General features: G+C 35.9%; 1 protein-coding gene across 2 annotated transcripts; it reads left to right on the top strand.

The window, feature by feature from the left end:
* The first annotated feature begins 1,941 nt into the window (after window positions 1–1,941).
* LOC142606803 (uncharacterized) lies at window positions 1,942–11,835 on the top strand. 2 transcript variants are annotated; one of them, XM_075778142.1, is made up of 11 exons: window positions 1,942–2,134; window positions 2,677–5,268; window positions 5,591–5,720; window positions 5,835–5,923; window positions 7,027–7,256; window positions 7,625–7,711; window positions 7,786–7,885; window positions 8,680–8,887; window positions 8,964–9,090; window positions 10,563–10,617; window positions 10,741–11,835. In XM_075778142.1, the coding sequence occupies exons 1-11, from the start codon at window positions 2,048–2,050 to the stop codon at window positions 10,876–10,878; spliced, it is 3,843 nt and encodes a 1,280-aa protein (XP_075634257.1). In that variant the 5' UTR covers window positions 1,942–2,047; the 3' UTR covers window positions 10,879–11,835. The 2 variants fall into 2 exon arrangements, 1 of the variants encoding a protein (XP_075634257.1); XR_012839177.1 differs by lacking the exons at window positions 8,964–9,090; window positions 10,563–10,617; window positions 10,741–11,835 and having other exon boundaries at window positions 7,666–7,711; window positions 8,680–8,709.
* The last annotated feature ends 6,528 nt before the right edge of the window (window positions 11,836–18,363 follow it).

The raw sequence follows: 18,363 nt of genomic DNA, 5'->3' as shown, positions 1-18,363 counted from the left end.
GAGGGAATAGAAAGTCTATTCTTTTATTTAGGAGTTCAAGTGGAAGAGAATGAAGTGGGTAAGGGGAATACTCATTTCTCTTTATTGCCTTAAAATCTCAAATTTTTATTCCACCCGAAATTGAGAGAAATTAGAGGGAATTAGGGGTGGCAATTCGTGTTCGCGTGTCGGGTTCGTGTCGTGTCAAGTCATGAGTATTCGACTAAATAGGTCAACACTAACCCGACATGTTTATTAAACGGGTCAAGATTCCTCAACCCTAACACGACCCATTTATTAAACGGATCAGTCGTGTCGACCTGTTTATCAGATTTTATCAAAATGAAAAATAAAAATTAATGAAAAAACAAACAAATAAATATTTTTAATATAAAATTCAGAACTAACGAGTAACTACATCACATATAATCATTCAAAATTAAAGCATATCCCAATATCACAAATAATCAATCACAATATGTCAAAGAAAATAAATCACAACAACTAATAAGTTTATATACCTAGAGTTTGAAAGGTATATTGGTAAAATATCATTTAATTAAACAGGTCAAACGGGTTCTATGTGTTCAACACTAACCCAACCCATTTATTAAACGGGTTAGCCGTGTCAACCCGAATATGACACGAACCCGTTAAGCCTCAACCCATAACCTGCTAATTTCGTGTCGTGTCGTGTCGGATTCGCAGGTCGTATTAAATTTTGCCACCCCTAGAGGGAATGAAATCAAATTTAATGAATTTTTTACTAAAACTCCCAAAATACCCATATATAGTTAGCCATTTATTTTAAAATAGGGGGTCTAATACTAATACTCTCATAAAATGATTTCATTCATTTTCCTCTATGTTACTCCCAAATAATGTTTCTTACATTTCATTAATTTGCATTTTTTTATTTTAAAACATTCAAATAATATTACTTAATTCTATTTCTTTCATTTCTCTTATTTAGATACATTACATTACTTTCCATTTCTTTATGATCATTTCATTCCATTTCCTTATAAACTCTCAAACGAAGCCTTAGATGTTTGTCAAAAGCCTTATAACTCAACTAGTTGGTATCTTATAATGTTTCTAAGAAATCTATAGTTCAAATTCTTTCTCTCTAATTGTAACTATCGAATTAAAAAAGAAAAAGACCTTTATGTGTTTTATCTATCACGTGTCATCCATTCGAATAAAAACAAAAGGGTATGAGAGGATTTTTGACAGTGTCATAGCCGAATCTTTAACTTACTTTCAATAAATAAGATTCCTAAAAGAAAATAAAAAAATCTAAATAAAATCCGACCCAAAAGATTTTCCCTAAATAACATGTAAATACTATCATATACCAAATGAAAAATAAGAGCAAAGTGTATCTCTGATTGTACACACTTGAAAAAAATAACTACCTCGATACTCAATAAATCAATACGATCAAAATTCCATTATCAAAGAATTATTCTCCTCTCTCCTCACATCGACAAATTGACTGACATTATTCAAGTCTGCTCTCAATAAATAAAAAATAAAAAAAATAAAAAAGAAAAAGAAGAAGAGGAAGAGGAGAGAGAAGACTGACATTGTAGTAGTAGGTGTAGGTGTTAAGATTTCACCTTTTTAAGTCTCTTTTTTTGGTAAAGGCCTTTTTAAGTCTCATTTAAGCCTTCATAATTGTATTAACAACTATTAAACTCCCATAGTTAAGACTCCAAACCTTTTTTGACGTACAACATCACATAAATAAAATAATACAATATTGGGCCCACGCTACATATGTATATATTCCCCCTTTTCCAATCTATGTGAAAAGGCCTGTAAGTATAACATATAATATCTGTGAGAGTAGACTGAAGAGTAGCGATTCTGTTTGTTTGTGACTGTGAGTGTGTATATATATCAATATAAATAAATATATATATATCTTTCTTGGTGACCAAGCTACGCCCAATAGAAGCGTCTGTTACTTTGTGAAACGCAATTTTCCTTTTATTACTCTCCGGATTTTTCTCTCTGCACCTTATTCATCTTCTTCTCCTTCACTGATTGGAGCACTGTTTCAATGGCAATGCCGGCGGGTGGTCGAAAGAGAAAGCGAAAGAGAACATTTGCCACCAAAAGAAAGCTTTTTGTTGGTCAAAGAGTAGAGGTCATACAATGCCGCTTTTGTTTTTCCTTCATCAATGCTTTTTTCTTGATTGATTTTTGTTTGCAATACATGGATTGTGATTTTTCTCGGTCTCTTTTCTTTTGGGTGTTTGTTGTTTTTGTTTTTTATGGATACCCAAATGAATTTTCAGTCGTAATTGATTATGGTTTTTGTGTATCGTTTATTTGATAATATTCTTAGCTCGGTTTAGGTGTTTGTTGATGAATTTGGGTTTAATGCTGAGTTCCCTTGTATGCTATATTATTGATTGTGGCTACATTGTACACTGTAATTGTTTCTTTTTACTATTATTGTCCATGTATAGCTAGTTTGTGCTCTGTTTGGTATTTATGTAATCCTTGGATTGGGGTTCTGCATTGGGTAACAAAGACTTTAGCTTTGGGGGTGTTTGTTTAATGATACTTTTTCTAATTTTAGTGATCAATTAGTTGTTGAGCCACGCACTCATCATTATTTGCATGGCTATGTGTTGGTTGGGAAAATCCAAGTTTTATGTGTGAAAAAGTTATGAACTTTTGCAGGTAAGGAGTGAGGAAGATGGGTTTCAGGGCTCTTGGCACTCTGCCACTGTCATTGCATGTTATAGTCAAGGTCGTCGTGTCAAATATGAGAACATCCTACAGGATGATGGGTCTAAAAATTTTGAGGCTGATGTGCCTGTTTCACCTGCATTGGATGGCATTGGTTTTGCCAATGAGAACAGTACTTATCGTGGGTGTATAAGGCCTGTGCCACCTCGTGTTGAGTTAAAAAAATTTGGCCTTCCCTATGGACTGTGTGTGGATGTGTTTTACCAGGAGGCTTGGTGGGAAGGTGTGATTTTTGATCACGATGACGGTTCACATACAAGGAGGATTTTCTTCCCAGATTTGGGTGATGAATTGGAGATTAGAATTAACATGTTGAGAATTACTCATGAGTGGAATGAGGTTACGGAGAATTGGCAGCGCCGTGGGACTTGGTTATTTCTTGAGTTGATTGAAGAATATGAGCAGGAGGGGGGTTACCTTGGTGTTTCTGTGAAGCAAATTTGGTATGACTTGCGGGATAAAAATGGTTTTGAGAAGATTAAGGAGTGGACCTGTATGAGGAAAGATTTGTGGAAAGAGTTGGTGTTGGAAGTCATTAATGAGAACCTAAATATTATTATAAATGATGTATTTCAGGTTTTGGTTTGTTCTGGGGGCTTATTTCAAGAAACCAATGGTGTATTGGAGTCAGCTAGAACTGCCGTTAATGTTGATATTAGCCCTGGAGCAGATTTGGCCAACTCTCTTGCGATTGTCCCTGTTGAGAACTCAGTGTGTAGTAATATGTTGGTTGATGAAGAGAAATGTGCTACAGCTGAATTAATTTCTACTTTGGACATTAATGGGTCGGGTACGAATATTTTGGCAGACTCAGATGTACCCTTCCATGGTAAAGCATTGTGTTTGGTAGCTGAGTCTTTGTCTGTTTTACCTTCTAATCCAGATGGAATTTCTAGCTCCAATTCTATGACCATCAGTGAAGATTCTACTGTCATTTCCAATAAGATCAATGGGAAGCCCAAATGTTTGACACGCAAAAAAACTGCAAATTGGCTACCTGTTGGCTCTGATATACTTCCTGGAGCTGCATTCTACCCGGATGCTGTTACTGATTATGCACTTGGGAGTACGAATAGTGGAATATCTAGGAATTCTTTAATTAGTAATCTGCGGCAGCATCTTTCATACCTGGGCTGGAAAATTGAGTCATGGAGAGATGGGAACACACTTAGACTACGGTATACCTCACCTGATGGTAAATTTTATTATTCACTTCGTCAGGTCTGTCAGTATATGATCGGATTCACCACAGAGATGATTTCTTCAATTGCAGATAATCAGAAAAGCGTGTATGTTTTACCTGATGATCCATCTTCAACTCTGCTTCTAGAACAAAAAGAAGAAAATCAGGATCCTGATTATTGTCATCAAACTGTGATGTCTTCTGAGTCTGATATATTTAGAGTAAAACCAGAATTTTGTCCTCAAGCTGTTGTGGACTATTATATGCATCCGCTAGATAAGAGATCTAAAATGTTGATAGAAAAGGCACGGAAGCACCTCTCAGCAGTGGGGTGGCAGATGCGGTACTCATATAAAAGAGGGAAGCCTGAGATGCGCTACATTTCGCCAAGAAGAAGGACATATTGTTCACTTCGATCAGCATGCAAATGTTGTATGGATGAAGGAACTCCTGAAAGTGTTGCTTCTGGCTGTGGATCAATTCAAAGCACACATGCAATGGAGGAAGATGAAGGCCAATTAGGTAGTGATAAATCATCTTCGGCAGCAAGTAATGCACCATCCAGAAGGGGGTCCAGAGAGTCTTCTAGTATATCACAGTCGATTGAAAAAGTTCAGGGGAAAAGAAAAATTTGTGGAAATCAGAAGGGTGATTTTTTTCACCTTGCATCCCAGTCTCTTCGAACACAACGCAACTTAAAAGCTATGAAAGATGGCTCAGCAATTGGATTCATAGGTGATGAAAAGCTGAATTCAGAGGATCAAAATGCCAGCCTCCCAAAGTTAAAAAGAAGAAAGGTTTCTGGAGCGTTGATAAAATTAAGAGATGATCTGGAAAGTAGTCGCCTTACCCGTGTGCTACGATCAAGCAAAAGAATACAGAAGGTGGTTCCTCCTAGTACCTCACACCAGACTCCTCGAACTATACTCTCTTGGTTGATAGACAACAATGTGGTATTGCCAAGGGCAAAAGTAAATTACTGTAGCAGACAGAAAAAGAAACTGATGAAAGAAGGGCGGATTACTCGTGATGGGATAAAGTGCAGCTGTTGTCAAATGGTGTTTACTCTTTCTGGCTTCGGAATTCATGCTGGCAGCAAGTGCCAAAGACCAGCTCTTAGTATTTTTCTGGAAGATGGAAGGTCTTTGTTGGATTGTCAAATGCAAATAATACGTGATAATAAGATGGGGAGCTCCACAGGAGAACTGCCTGATAGAATGCAGGGCAATTGCCATCAAGGCGAGAATGATTACATTTGTACTGTTTGTCACTATGGTGGTGAATTGATTTTATGTGATCAATGTCCATCCGCATTCCATAAGATTTGCATCGGTTTGAAGGTGTGTGTGTATATAAATTCTAAGTGCATACCACATAGTTGTCTGAATTGTTTTACTTCTCTCTTTATGATTTTTTCTTTTACATATCAAAAAAATTATACCTATAAAAAAAAAGGATTTTTTTTCTTAGGGATTATGACCAATGAGCTGTAGCTCAAATGACACTTCCTCCCCTTGTAAGAGTAAGGTGTAGGGTGAACTTGTGGATTTACAACTCACTCACTTTGTGTGAAATTAGCAATAGAAAAAAAAAATCTTAGGGATTACATGATTGAGGTCATTGATTTCTTTTGTTGACCTGGAAATTGTCTTGTTTCTGTAGGATGTCCCAGATGGTGACTGGTTCTGCCCATCATGCTGCTGTGGAATTTGTGGGAAAAAGAAATTTGGAAGAAACAATGCAGATCTAGTTGATGACAGCATTCTCACTTGCAGTCAGTGTGAGCATAAATGTAGGTTATTCTTATCTGTCTGTAGATCGTTTTCTGAGGGATGCCTGTATATTATGTTTATTTAAATGAATATTTGACATGTTTCTAATGCTGATTTTTGTCAATTTGATGTAGATCACGTTGGCTGCTTAAAAAATAGAGAAGCAGATAAGTTGGAAAATTTTCCTGAAGAAAATTGGTTTTGCTGCAAAAAGTGCGAACAGGTATTTTAAACCCTTTTTTTTGTAATATAATAATTTGTATCAACAAGTGTTGATTTTGGCATTTTTTTTATATTTTATTTTTAACCTTTTTGTTATGTTCTTTTTTAATTCATATAAAAAATTTGAACCTTGTGAACAACTTTTGCATCATATATTTTTGGTTTTAGTGGCTCATATGAACTCATAAAGACTTTTTCTAGATCTGTGAATTAGCCTCTCAGATTCTTTTACAAATAGGCAGTGCATGTCAAATTTGATTAGGAAACTTCATTTTTTTCTTTATCTTTCTGTTACTGTTTTCTGTTTTCATGTCAAATTTGAAGTATAAGTTTACATTTGGATTGGCTTTAGTCCAAGTACCAGAAAATCTTAAAAATTAAATCATTGCATACCCAATTGACCAAAAATAATTTCTTTGGTCAAGAAGTCTCTGTTAATAGGTTTGAAGAAGTAAATTTAAAAGGAAAAATGTAAAGGCCAGAACTAAATTGACTCTGTACTCTCTAGGAAATGCTAGTTGTTTATATGCCAACAGAGGCTACTCTCCAGGAAATGCTAGTTATTTATATGCCAACAGAGGCTAAGAGAAATCAAAGAACATATTTAAATTGATATGCTCTTTCTTGAATTTGACATTTCTCTCCTACTTTATTTTTGCACATGACCTCTGCTACTCTTGTTTATTGGTTAGAAATGCATTTCTAAGGTGGCACTATGTGGAACAAAGTTTATGAAGTTGTAGGGGAATAGAGGTCTCGGTTCCTTTGCAATTATTTGGTCATGGTTGCAATTTATATTTACAGGTTTCACTTAAAAAAACAAAGTTCATGATGCCATTAATGTAATCTGAGAAGGGGGAAAATACAATGATAATAAAAAGAAAAGGTTTGGGGTGAGCCAATTGAGCGAGCATAAGTGGCTGCTATCACTTGTTAGGAAGGACAATAGAATTCAAATCATGTATGATCTTAATTGCAAGCTCATGTCATTTAATTAGTGGCTTATGTAGTTAGTGTATTACGCATGATGGGCTTTACTTTAAGGATTTTGCTTCTTGGATTTACTGTGTTAGAATTCACATCTGGCACATTTCATTCTTCCAGATATTTATGGGACTCCACAAGATTTTAGGTAAACCAATTCCAGTGGGTGTAGACAATCTCACTTGGACACTATTAAAGCCTATGACATCTGATAATCGTGATATTGAGGCCTTTACAGAGAATTACAGCAAACTTAATATTGCTCTTGATGTGATGCATGAGTGTTTTGAGCCTGTTAAGGAGTCTCGCACCCGGAGAGATCTTGTTGAAGATGTTATTTTTAGTAGAGGGTAAGAAATTCATTCTTCTATTTTTGTTATGTTCATAATTTTCCTTTATGTTGGGAAGCTGTGCATGATTATTCTATTTCATACTAAATATTTATTTACATAATCTGTGACCTCTTCTAGGATCATTTCCATTTATAATAAACTTTGTGAAAAGTACATATGAAAACTTGTGACTTGTGAGAGAATACCATTCTTATTACTGAATCTGGACTTCAGTTATTTACAACAGCAAAATGCTAATATCTGAAACTGGCACTTCCAATAGCTCCCCCCCCAAAATCACCTCCTTTCCTGAAACCAGTTTTCAGAAACACAGTATATTATTTTTAAGTGCAGAATCATGATTTCTGTGATCTGAAACTTTTCAGGTCAGAGCTTAACCGTTTGAACTTCCGTGGGTTCTATACAGTGCTTTTGGAGAGAAATGATGAAATGATTTCTGTGGCTACTGTAAGGTGAGTTTCATAGAATCCTTTATTTTATGCTTTGTTCAATAATGATATTCTGAATTGTTATTTTCCTGTTCCAGGATCCATGGGGAGAAGGTGGCAGAAATACCTCTTGTTGGTACCAGGTTTCAATATCGTCGACTTGGAATGTGTCGCATCTTGATGAATGAGCTTGAAAAGGTAGCATACTTTTTTCGTTTGGAGGGGGGAGGGTTGTGATTGGGCTTTATAATCAATATTATGAGGCAACAGTGATTTAAGCAATTATTTTCCATCCTTTAAATTGAGGCCAATGAAATGTTAACATGGTGAACCCCTTTTTGCTTATATAAAATTTCGTGCGGATTTAGTGATTGGTTGAAGAAGTATTAGTTCTTTCTTATTAATTATCAGTATATATACATATTAGTTCTCTCTTATTATAAGTAATTTTAAGCTCTCATACTGCTTTTTTTTAAACAACATTGTTTGAAATTTTATGGTTCAATTTGTTTAAGCATTAGTATTGATCTGTTTGTGGCGATTTGTGTTTGTTGGTTACTGATTTCCATTTGTACAGCTATAATGATTAATATTTTATAATTTAGACGATTGTTCTTTTCAGCTCCATCTTTTCCCAGTTTATAATTTTTATAAATTGAAATTAGATGGATGGATGGTTGTATCATGTAGAATGTCAGCTAATATGTTCTTATAGTTGATTTAACATTCAAACCACTTATATAGCCTATGTAACTTTGCAGACTCAGGCAATTTCTGTAAATTATCCCAAAGCATGAGATGTTTATGCCCTTTTTGTTGGGTTTTGTGTGTATGCACGTGCTAACATGTGTGTGCACTGAAGGGGGTCAGTTATTGGGTTAAGGTTGATCCAAGCGAAAAAGAAAATAATCCTTACCTTTTTTTCCTTTAGTTTTTGTTGCTAAAAAAAATTTAGTCATTTCTCACTATTATTTTCCATATTTTTTCTTCAGAAACTCATGGAATTAGAAGTCGAGAGGCTTATTTTGCCTGCAGTGCCTAGTGTGCTGAACGCATGGACTACTTCATTTCTGTTTACAAAGATGACTGATTCTGAGAGGTTGCAATTTTTGGATTATACTTTCCTGGATTTCCGGGATACTGTCATGTGCCAGAAACTCTTAACAAAGATCCCTCCAGCAGAACCAAGCCCAGCAAGAGGTCTCTTTTTAACCCTTCATGTATCTTATACAAAGGGAAATATTTCATAAAATTACTCTAATATGCCATTTTGCAGGAACCCAGAGTAAGACTGTTGGTCTTGTCTGCAGAAATGGTGATTTGGATGTGCCAAGTGTGGTCTCTGAAGTATATCAACTGGAGCAGATTGATGAGAGAAGAATCATGGAACAAGGATTAGTGGTGTATGTCTAAACTTTCACTTCCTCTGTTTATGAAATGGAAAAACAAAACTACAATACACAAGGCATAGAAATCTACAAGGACAGTCAAACTCAGTGCCTATCTCCAATTTAGAGACAGGTTAAGAAAATTAAATGACCAATTTAATAGTTGCTCATATGAGAGATTCTTTATGTCATACTAATCCAAGTAAATGTGTTTGAATTGGTTGGATAATTTATCTAAATGTCATGGCCCAAGTTATGAGAACCAAAGAGCCAAATTCCAATTAAAGCAATGTTCTGATTTCATTCTTTATTTTTTTCTCTCTTAATTCTCATCTCTTTGTAGTACTGAAGAGGGATGAAATCAGGAACACTGTAAAAGAAATGAGATTTTTCACAATTGTAAACATGCTTTGCAGATGATGCTTGTAGTGCACCATATCATACCATGCATTTTAAAATTAATGCCGATATTAAAAGGTAATATCTCCTTTTAAATTATTTACTCACATGAAAGAAAAAATGAATGTGCAAAATCCCCTTCTTGTACTTTAACTCAAATCCCATATTATTGTATCTGGTCTCATAACAACTAATTTAATGGAAGTCCCATCTGGTAAAAAGTTAGACATATTTTGGCCACAGAAAGTTACCGAAAAGTTTAATTTCATTTAGGGGTCATTATCTTATGCATTCATTATCATGTATAAATGTTGATATCCACAACAATTTATGTAAGTAGTTTATTGAAGTTGCACGTGTGATGTTCCCATGCATCAAGCATTTTATTCTCTTACGAACTAGGAAATTCTGGGGCTGGGGAATTTTTCCCCACAGTGGGTACAGGTGGTGGGCTGGATGGCATCTAATATCCGTGCTGCTCTTCTTTAGAATTCTCTTGTCAATGGTATATTTCCCAGACTGTCTTTTACCGTCCTGCTGTTAGTTTGTTATCCTTTACATTAGACTTGGCTGCTTAAGGCTTGTTGGCCATAGAATAGGTGAAATCCATCTTATTTTACCCTCTACCTTGTGAGCTGGGTGGGCACCATCCAGCTGGTAGTTTGGTGAAATCCATATCAGACCCAAAAGGGCCAAAACCCACACCACTCTTTCCTTCCTATTCTACACAATGGTCCTATTAACACCACAGAGTATAGAATTTCCAGTCTCTCCAAAGCCAAAAACCAAAATTTCCTACCCTATACCAGCATACCAGGCAGTTGGTGAGCACAGGAGTGTTTTGTTTTATCTTAAATTAAATTCTCATTTTTCCTAGTTTGGTGTGTGTGTGAGTTTCTTGATGTTCATCTAAAGCAAGTGGGAAATGCACCTTGATCGTGGTGGTATCTAGTCCATCAGACTCTGATTGAACTTGCTTTCTTTATGCCATTATCACATAAAATTGTCTTTGTTTTCTTGAATCCTGTCCTTTATTTATTATAAGTGGAGTTACTGATTGTGTAGCTGACTGTTGTAATTTTTGCCAGTCTTGCAGGCACCAATGGAAATGGTAGCAATAGTCCAGTTGATGTGGTTGTCAAGGTATTTTTCCCTATGAACAAACCAAATATTCCATAATTGTTCTGTACTTTTTACTTTTCTGATCATGATTTTTCTTTTTTGTTCCTCCAAAACAAGATTGTTTGACTTGCTTCTTTTTTGTAGGTGGACCAACAGGATTGTCTTAGTGAAGTCAGTCGAGAGCGCTTGCTTGACAATGCCAATTTTAATAAGGGATTCAGAAGAAACAGTAATACTTTTTTCAAGTGCTACAAGAGGAGGGCATTAGCCAGCAGAAGTTGAGTTTTGTTCCCTTTGCCCAGACAGCTAAATTGACTGATCTAAATGTATCAGCGTATGAAATGAAAATAAGAGCATGGGAGATTTTTGATGCAGTTAAGTTAATAGAATTGGTCGAGGACCTCAAATTTTGGTTTGCTAGATGCGTAGATTCTTCCTTGTACAGAATACATGAGAAGACTTTGGGTTTGTTGGGTCTCAGGTTATTCTTCTTTTAATGTATAGTTAAGGGAGATACAGCAATAGAGCTCACTTCTAGTTGCACAGAAGGCTGCGGCAGAAATGTAATGCTGCCTTATTTATGCAATACAGCCAAATATATGGAAATTAAAAACCATGTTTTTACTTATATTTCATCTTAATGATAATTTTCCAGGGGTGGGATACTGAAGTTGATGTTCCAGTCTCACAGCTAGTGTAGGTGTACTCTCTATCGTCTGATAACTCACACATCATAACATGTACCATCTTTTCACCCATTTTCTTTCATTTGTCCTTTCATGCTTTTCTTCGTGCTGAAGAAGTCTGGTAGAAAAATGCTATAGATTTGAAAAGGAGGAAATCATCCCACAAATTCGAGCTAAATTGTTCAACTGTTAACATGGTTAATAATGCATATGTTTACTTTCTTGACGAGATAGATGTAGTTCAGTTCTCAATAGTTCGGAGTGGCCACCACAATTTTATAAAGCTTTTTCAAATGGTGCAAGTGCATGCCTACCCTTGCTTGCTATAATGGATCACCACCGCCTGGCACTGGTTGCTCCCTGCAGCTTCACTACGTTCAAATCTCAGGTAATAGTGTATGCAATTAGGGCTGTTGAGCAGCTGAACCTCACTGACGGCCCTAGCCGGTGCCGAACTGCTCGAGCCACTGCACAGGGACTTTGGTTGGGACGGCAACGGTGGTGGAAGCAAAGGGGTTGTTTCTCGTCGTGGTTTGTGTATTCTGACAGTAATCTAACCAGCCGATGTGTGTGTATATATATATGCGTGTGTATAAATATATATGGTTAAAAAACATCGTAATATGACTCATTTTTGCAGAACTCTATCTCTCCTGTCTTACAGAAAAAGAAGAGATAAAATGAGTGACTAATCAGAATTCAGAAGCAGGATTCGTGGCAGAATTCTTAACTTGCTGTTCCTCAGGAGTAACTCCATCTGCAGGAGTGCAAGACTCAGTAGGAATTTCTTCCTTTGTAGGCATAGTAGCAGCAGCAGAAATCTCTTCTTCCATAAGAACAACCACAACAACAATTTCTTCCTCTGTGGGTGTAGTAGCACTGTAGCAGCAGCAGCAGCAGCAGGAACCTCTCCTTCCATAGGCACAACCTCAACAGCAGCTTCCCTCTCTGTGGGCAAGGTATCAATAATTTGAATTGTTTCTGCCAAGGGTACATCATCCTCAGCAGGAGCAACGGTGTCAGTAGGAATTCCCTTATCCAAACTCACAGTTTCGGCAAACAACAAAATGAGAGAATGATAACAAGAAAGCATCGGAAACTTAGGAAAGAAAGGAGAATGCCGTAAGAAGCACCAAGCAAAAAGTAAAAGAAAAAAAATATATATACAAAGAAGAGAACAGGAGGTGAGAATATACCACTCCATCTTTAGTAACATTATCAATTACAAAGGGGTCAACAGTAGACTTACACGAGCAGAAATCTAAATAGCTTAAAGAAAATACAAAGGCTTTATGGAATAATAAGGATGTTTGCAGAAAATATGAACTTGCAAAGCCAAAAGATGATTCCGCAGCGGCGAGTTCCTTTCCTTTGTGGCAAGCTGGCCCATCCATTGACGGTAAAACCATAGAAGAATATGGAAGCAAAGAAGGAAATGAGTAGCATATTTCTTATCAAGAAAGTTTTGAGAAAGAAGAGAGCAAAATGAGAAAGAAAGAGAAATGGGGAGAGACAAATAGAAGTGAAGGGATGCGTGGGTTAGTGGATGAGTAATAATGAAAATAGTGAAGTATGGCCTAAAACAAGTTATGCATTAAATGATTGGGGTCTATTTGTTTGAATAACAGTTAGAGGACAATGCACTTCCTTGGTGCGGTTAATTTATAAATATAAGTACTTGTTAGATGTAGAGGGTAAAGGTCGGAGTTCAAGTTTCTAAGAGGGAGTTTTACACATATACACTTAAATTAGATTAGATTAGAATTTCTATCTTGTATTTAAAAAAAAAAAAACAGTTAAAGGGAAATACCTGAAAAGATAGCTCTGTTTGTGGTAGATCAGAAAGGAAGAAAAAGAGGAGAAAAGAAAGGAATGAAGGGTAAATAGGGGGACCTCTATTCAAAAACCCTGCAAAGGAGAAGGAAATAATTGCATGTGTGGTTGTAAAACAACCTATATGCTCGGGGGTTGAATGTTGATGCTTGTTTTTTAACGCTGGTTCAAAGCCCAAAGAAGAAGGAAGGGGAGTAAGGCCCAAGAATAGGTCTTTGAAGAACTCAATAAGTCATAGAGCTCGTTTGGATAGACGTTTTCCTGGACAAAAACGCGCGGTTTGATACAAAACGCAATATACACAATAGTTTGGAGAAGCTGTTTCAGCTAAATCACTTTTAGAAGTCGCACAAATTCGTGGTTTCAAAGAAGCATTATTTGATTGCATTTTTAGGCTTGGTTTGGATATGAATGAAATATTAGGCGTATGCGTCTTCAGCGTTTTTCTCTTCTTTTTGTTTTGTTTTTTTTTTTTTTTCTTTTGCTGCATGCGTTTCAGAGGGGACAAAACTTATTGTTCACGCACTGTTTAGTATTGTTCACGTACTATTCACGGAACCCACAACCACTTTATTCAAAAAAAAATATAAAAAATAGGTCGCACAGTACTATTCACACGTTTAAAATTATTTTGTTACAATGTTTTCAATATCAAGCAAATAGAACGTTTTCACACCGCTATTTTTTTTGTACAAAAAACCAAAAATACCCCCAAATAGCTGGCTATATTATGCCATTTTTTTTTTCCTCTTTCAATAGTCACTCTTCACCAATTTCCCCCAGTAACCTCTACTTCACTTCTTTGCTGGATTTGGCGCCTCCAAATCTCAGGTAACCATATTCTTCTTTCATTATTCTTGAATTTTTACTATAGATTTGAGCTTTTGTATGGTGGGTTTAACAATTTATTTCAATAGAAATTTTGGGTTTGGTTTTTAGTTCTTGGCAATGGGTATCTTTGGGAACGAACTTTTCTTTGTTTGGATTATGAACTTATGTGATTAAGTTTTGACTTGTTTCTAGTTTCTAGTGTTTGTGAATTCCAGATGGCTTGGTGTGCAATAGTGTATAACATCTTGATCCAAAGGAATGATAGGGTACATAATGGGGTAGTTTAAACAGAGGAGCAGTTGGTAAGTGATATTTGCATATATATAAAAGCTAGGATAGCTACAAAGAGACTTGTTTGTAATTCAATTCTTAACAGAATGTTATATAATAATTGGGGGATGTCTTGGTCCTAGAGGAGAAGCAAAATGTTTTTTGTTGTCCTGTTATAGTTTCTAGAAACTAGTTTGTAATTTGAGTTTGGTCTTTAGCGGAAGAACCTATTCTGATTACAGAAAAATTAAGATAGCCTTAACAATATAGTTAAGTCATTTTTTGGAATTTATACCTAAAATAACAATTTTAAAAATAGCTTATTTAAACACTTATGATGATTTTAAAAATTGAAAATGCACATTTTCATATTTTTACCAAACGCTTATTTGTGGTTTTAAAAGTTATGTTTTTAAAACGCACGATTTAAAAATGCTATTTTTTAAAAACACACCTTTTAAAATAGCTTATCCAAATAGACCCATAGCCTAGAATATGAAATAAAAGATAAGGTCCAAAGATGGGCCACCATCCTTTGAATGAAGAACTAAATAAGGGAGATAGCTACCATAAAGTGAGCCATTCAAGAAAAGCAAACCTAGGTTAATAATAACCCAAATGTCTTGAAAGAAGAGTAAAAACCAAAAGATGGTCTTTTGTAAGATTGCTTGGAAACAAGAAAATAAGAATTAATGGGCCCAGAATCCAATGAAGGGCAACAAGCCCATAAAAGCCAAGTTGTTCTTTATAAAGGGAAAGAGGAACCAAGTTCCTTCTAAGGAACACAATGAAAAGAAACAAAGAATAGCTACAAGAGCAACAGCGGCAAACAATGCATGAAGAAGGAAGGAGCCAAAATCAAAGAAGAGACAAGTGTAGCAAGGCTTGGGGCTTTGAAATCCTATAGCCCAGCCAATGCAAAGGAAATGGTTTGGTGGAGGGGGGAAAGGGTCTAGATTTACTATCCCGTTGAGATCCCTTTTAGGAGATGCTTTGTTAGGAAAACATCTTTACCAAAAATAAGAAATGAGTATGTGTGAGCCATCTGATGCATGCTAGAAGATGAGAACAAAGAAAATTAATGAGAGTCTTTACTATTTTAGAAAAAGAGAAAGGTAGTGACTCTGCGACAGACTGGCCTTTACCCAAAATGGGAGGGTTGTTTGTTGTGAGGCATAGGCTAAAACTCCTTAGTGGGATTGTGCCCAATTGAGAACAATCACAAGATTGTAGGAGTGTGCTTGGCTGACATGGGTAGTGGGCATCATGCAAAAGGCTAAATGCCTACAATGGATAGAAAAATGGATAAGGATAAAGGCAAAGAGGAAAATTACATAGGTTTGAATTGGGGTATAAATATGAATTATATCCATGAATAGAGAGACATGGTAACCTAGGTGTTGATGCCCATTTTTTAAGGTTGACTTATAATCCAAAAACCTTAATAGAAAGCAAGGCCTAAAGGTTCACTAAGAAGACTGAAGAGCAAGAAAGGCCCAAAAACAATAAAGAAATAAAAGCCTAGGCATACATTTGAGATGAAAGAAAAATGCAAGGAAAAGTGACTTGCAGTAGAATACATATCTTCCGCGGAATGACTTTGGTAGATTAGGGCAAATTGGGCCCAAGACCATTTTGATCTAGTAAATAGTATTTAGCCCACAATGACCGAAATCATTTCGTATAAAAGTATAGGATTCAAACCTATTATGAATAGATACGATGGAAAGAAATAAGGAATAGTAGCAAGTATTAGCAACATGAATCGTGTGAAGAAGAGAAAAGCCAAACTAACAAATGTAGCAAGAAATAAGAAATAGCAACAAGTATTACCAATAGTAACCGCATGAAGGAGGAAAAATCCAAACCAAAAGAAGAGACAATCGGAGCAAGGTTGGGGGCTCTGCAACTTAGCCATGTAGGAGGGGCAGTGCTCACGATTGATGAGATGCAAAGGGTATGATTTGGTGGATTGGGGAAATGACCTAGATTTGGTATCCTGCTAAGACCGCTTTTGGAAATATGCCTTGCTGGGAAGACATCTTTACCAAAATGGGAAGAAGGTAGGTGGGAACCGCCTGATGCATGCTAGTGAACGAAGACAAAGATAATTAATGAGGGCTTTATCGTTTTGGGATGAGAGAGAAAGGTAATGGTGTATGGTGGACTAGCCTTTACCAAAAGGATGAGAACATTTGTCATGAAGACAAGGTAGTGATATTGAACTCATTTGCACATTGCCAGAAGGTAGTGAGAAGTACGTTGGAGTATTGAGTGTCTACAACGGACAAAATGGTTGGTGAAAATAAGGGTAGAAAGGGAAAATAACATGGATTGAGTTGTGGTATAAATAGGAATAGTACCCATGAATATGGGAACAACAAACAGTAACCTAGGAAATCGGAAGAGTAAATGGAGATAGTGAAAGAAGAGAAAGAATAGAAAGAAAGAGGAACTTGAGAGAAAAAGAGGAGTGTATACAGCATGAGAGAATATCATGCATCACTAGGATTCATTTCCCTCCCTTAGAAAACACAAAACCATACTTTCTACAATCTCTTATGGATGACTACTCTAACTCACATTCTAAACCATTCAACTTTGTAGCCTAATTGGGTAACAAGGTTGTGTGAGTTGGAGATGAGCTTTCTTAGTCAATATCCTGTTGAGAACATCTTTCTTTTGATTCATGATTATGCTTACATAAACTTTATCTATTTTTTGCTGACACGTGTATTAATTTGTTTAGCTTGAACTAATCTTGCCATATCCTGCAGAGAATACTTTCATAGACGTGTATTAATTTGCACGCACAACATTGCAGTTCATGTCCTGCAGAGAATACTTTCATTTTCTTCATTATGTCTACTGTAATTGATATTCATTATTAATGTTGAACCTATTTTGGACTAACCGTAATTCTACCACATTTACATATCTTGTTTGGAGTGCTTTGTCTTAAGCACAGATTGGTTCCGCGAGAACTATGGAGAGAGCTAGACCCAACTCTCTTAGCCTTTGTAGGAGCCTTTACCCAAAAGTACAAAAATGCACCTACACTAGGCAATCAGAAAAGAGAGTAAGATAGTGAAAGAACTATTCAAGGTCGCACACCGTTTGTACTCGGCTATAGAATTCCATTTCAAAATCATATGAAATTGATTGCATGGCCAAATTCATATATGAGTGGGATTTAGGGAATCAAGGAGTGTTAGAGGATTCTTTGGCACATATAGAAACCTGTGATGCTCCACCAACCCCCAAAATCACATATAAATGGAGGGTTTGGCCCCCTTGATCCTTTGTTAAGTAGTTTCTTGAAGCCTTAATTAGTATATTATATTTTTATTGTTGTTTTGCTAAGATGAATTATTTTAAAATAAATCTTTCTACTCAATAAATTGCCTTCCTAATCAATAGGGTTCTTAGTTTTCAATTCTTGCTAATTTCTAGTTAAGTTATGTGGGGTGATATTGGAACTTGGAAGTGACTTATAAATAGACTTTCTCTGATATTCTTATTGAGGGACCAGTTAGAAAATCGTCCACCTATTACATGAAATGTCCTATTTAGCTCATATACAAAGTTCCTTTAAATTAACAACATTCACATCAACTCTTCTAAAATAGCGTAAGGCAAAATGAAAGTACCCACATCAACTTATGTAGAGGCAAAATAAAATCTTGCCACAGTGCTTGTCCTAATTTGGGAGACCGTCACATATGCATTTTTTTTTAATTCATTTATTTCTCAAATTTCATCTCTCTCTCACCAACAACGTCATTTTAGCTTCTCTCTCATTTGGATATTGAGCGCTGCTTTGATAAGTCTTAGCTTCTTTACTAGGTTTGTTTTCTCACTCTTGCATCTCCTTGTCTTTGAATCTCTACTAGGTGGTGCTGACAAATTAATACCAGGTGGAGTATGGTGGCAGCAATGATGTAAGTTGATTTATTGTTGTGGTTTTGTTATGATTTTCAACTACACTAACCTTATTTTTTATTCTCTACGATTAATTGTTGTGAAAATTTTCTATTGTAAGCGAATGAAATGGGGTATGATATTGGGGATTGTAAGAGTGAGATTTTGAAAATTTTGAATAGATTGATTAGTTGTATTTGGTTTGGATTGATTTGTGTATGTTTTT

This window comes from Castanea sativa, chromosome 8 (assembly GCF_040712315.1).
Source record: "Castanea sativa cultivar Marrone di Chiusa Pesio chromosome 8, ASM4071231v1".
Lineage (NCBI taxonomy): Eukaryota > Viridiplantae > Streptophyta > Magnoliopsida > Fagales > Fagaceae > Castanea > Castanea sativa.
This window is presented reverse-complemented; position numbering and strand designations above follow the sequence as displayed.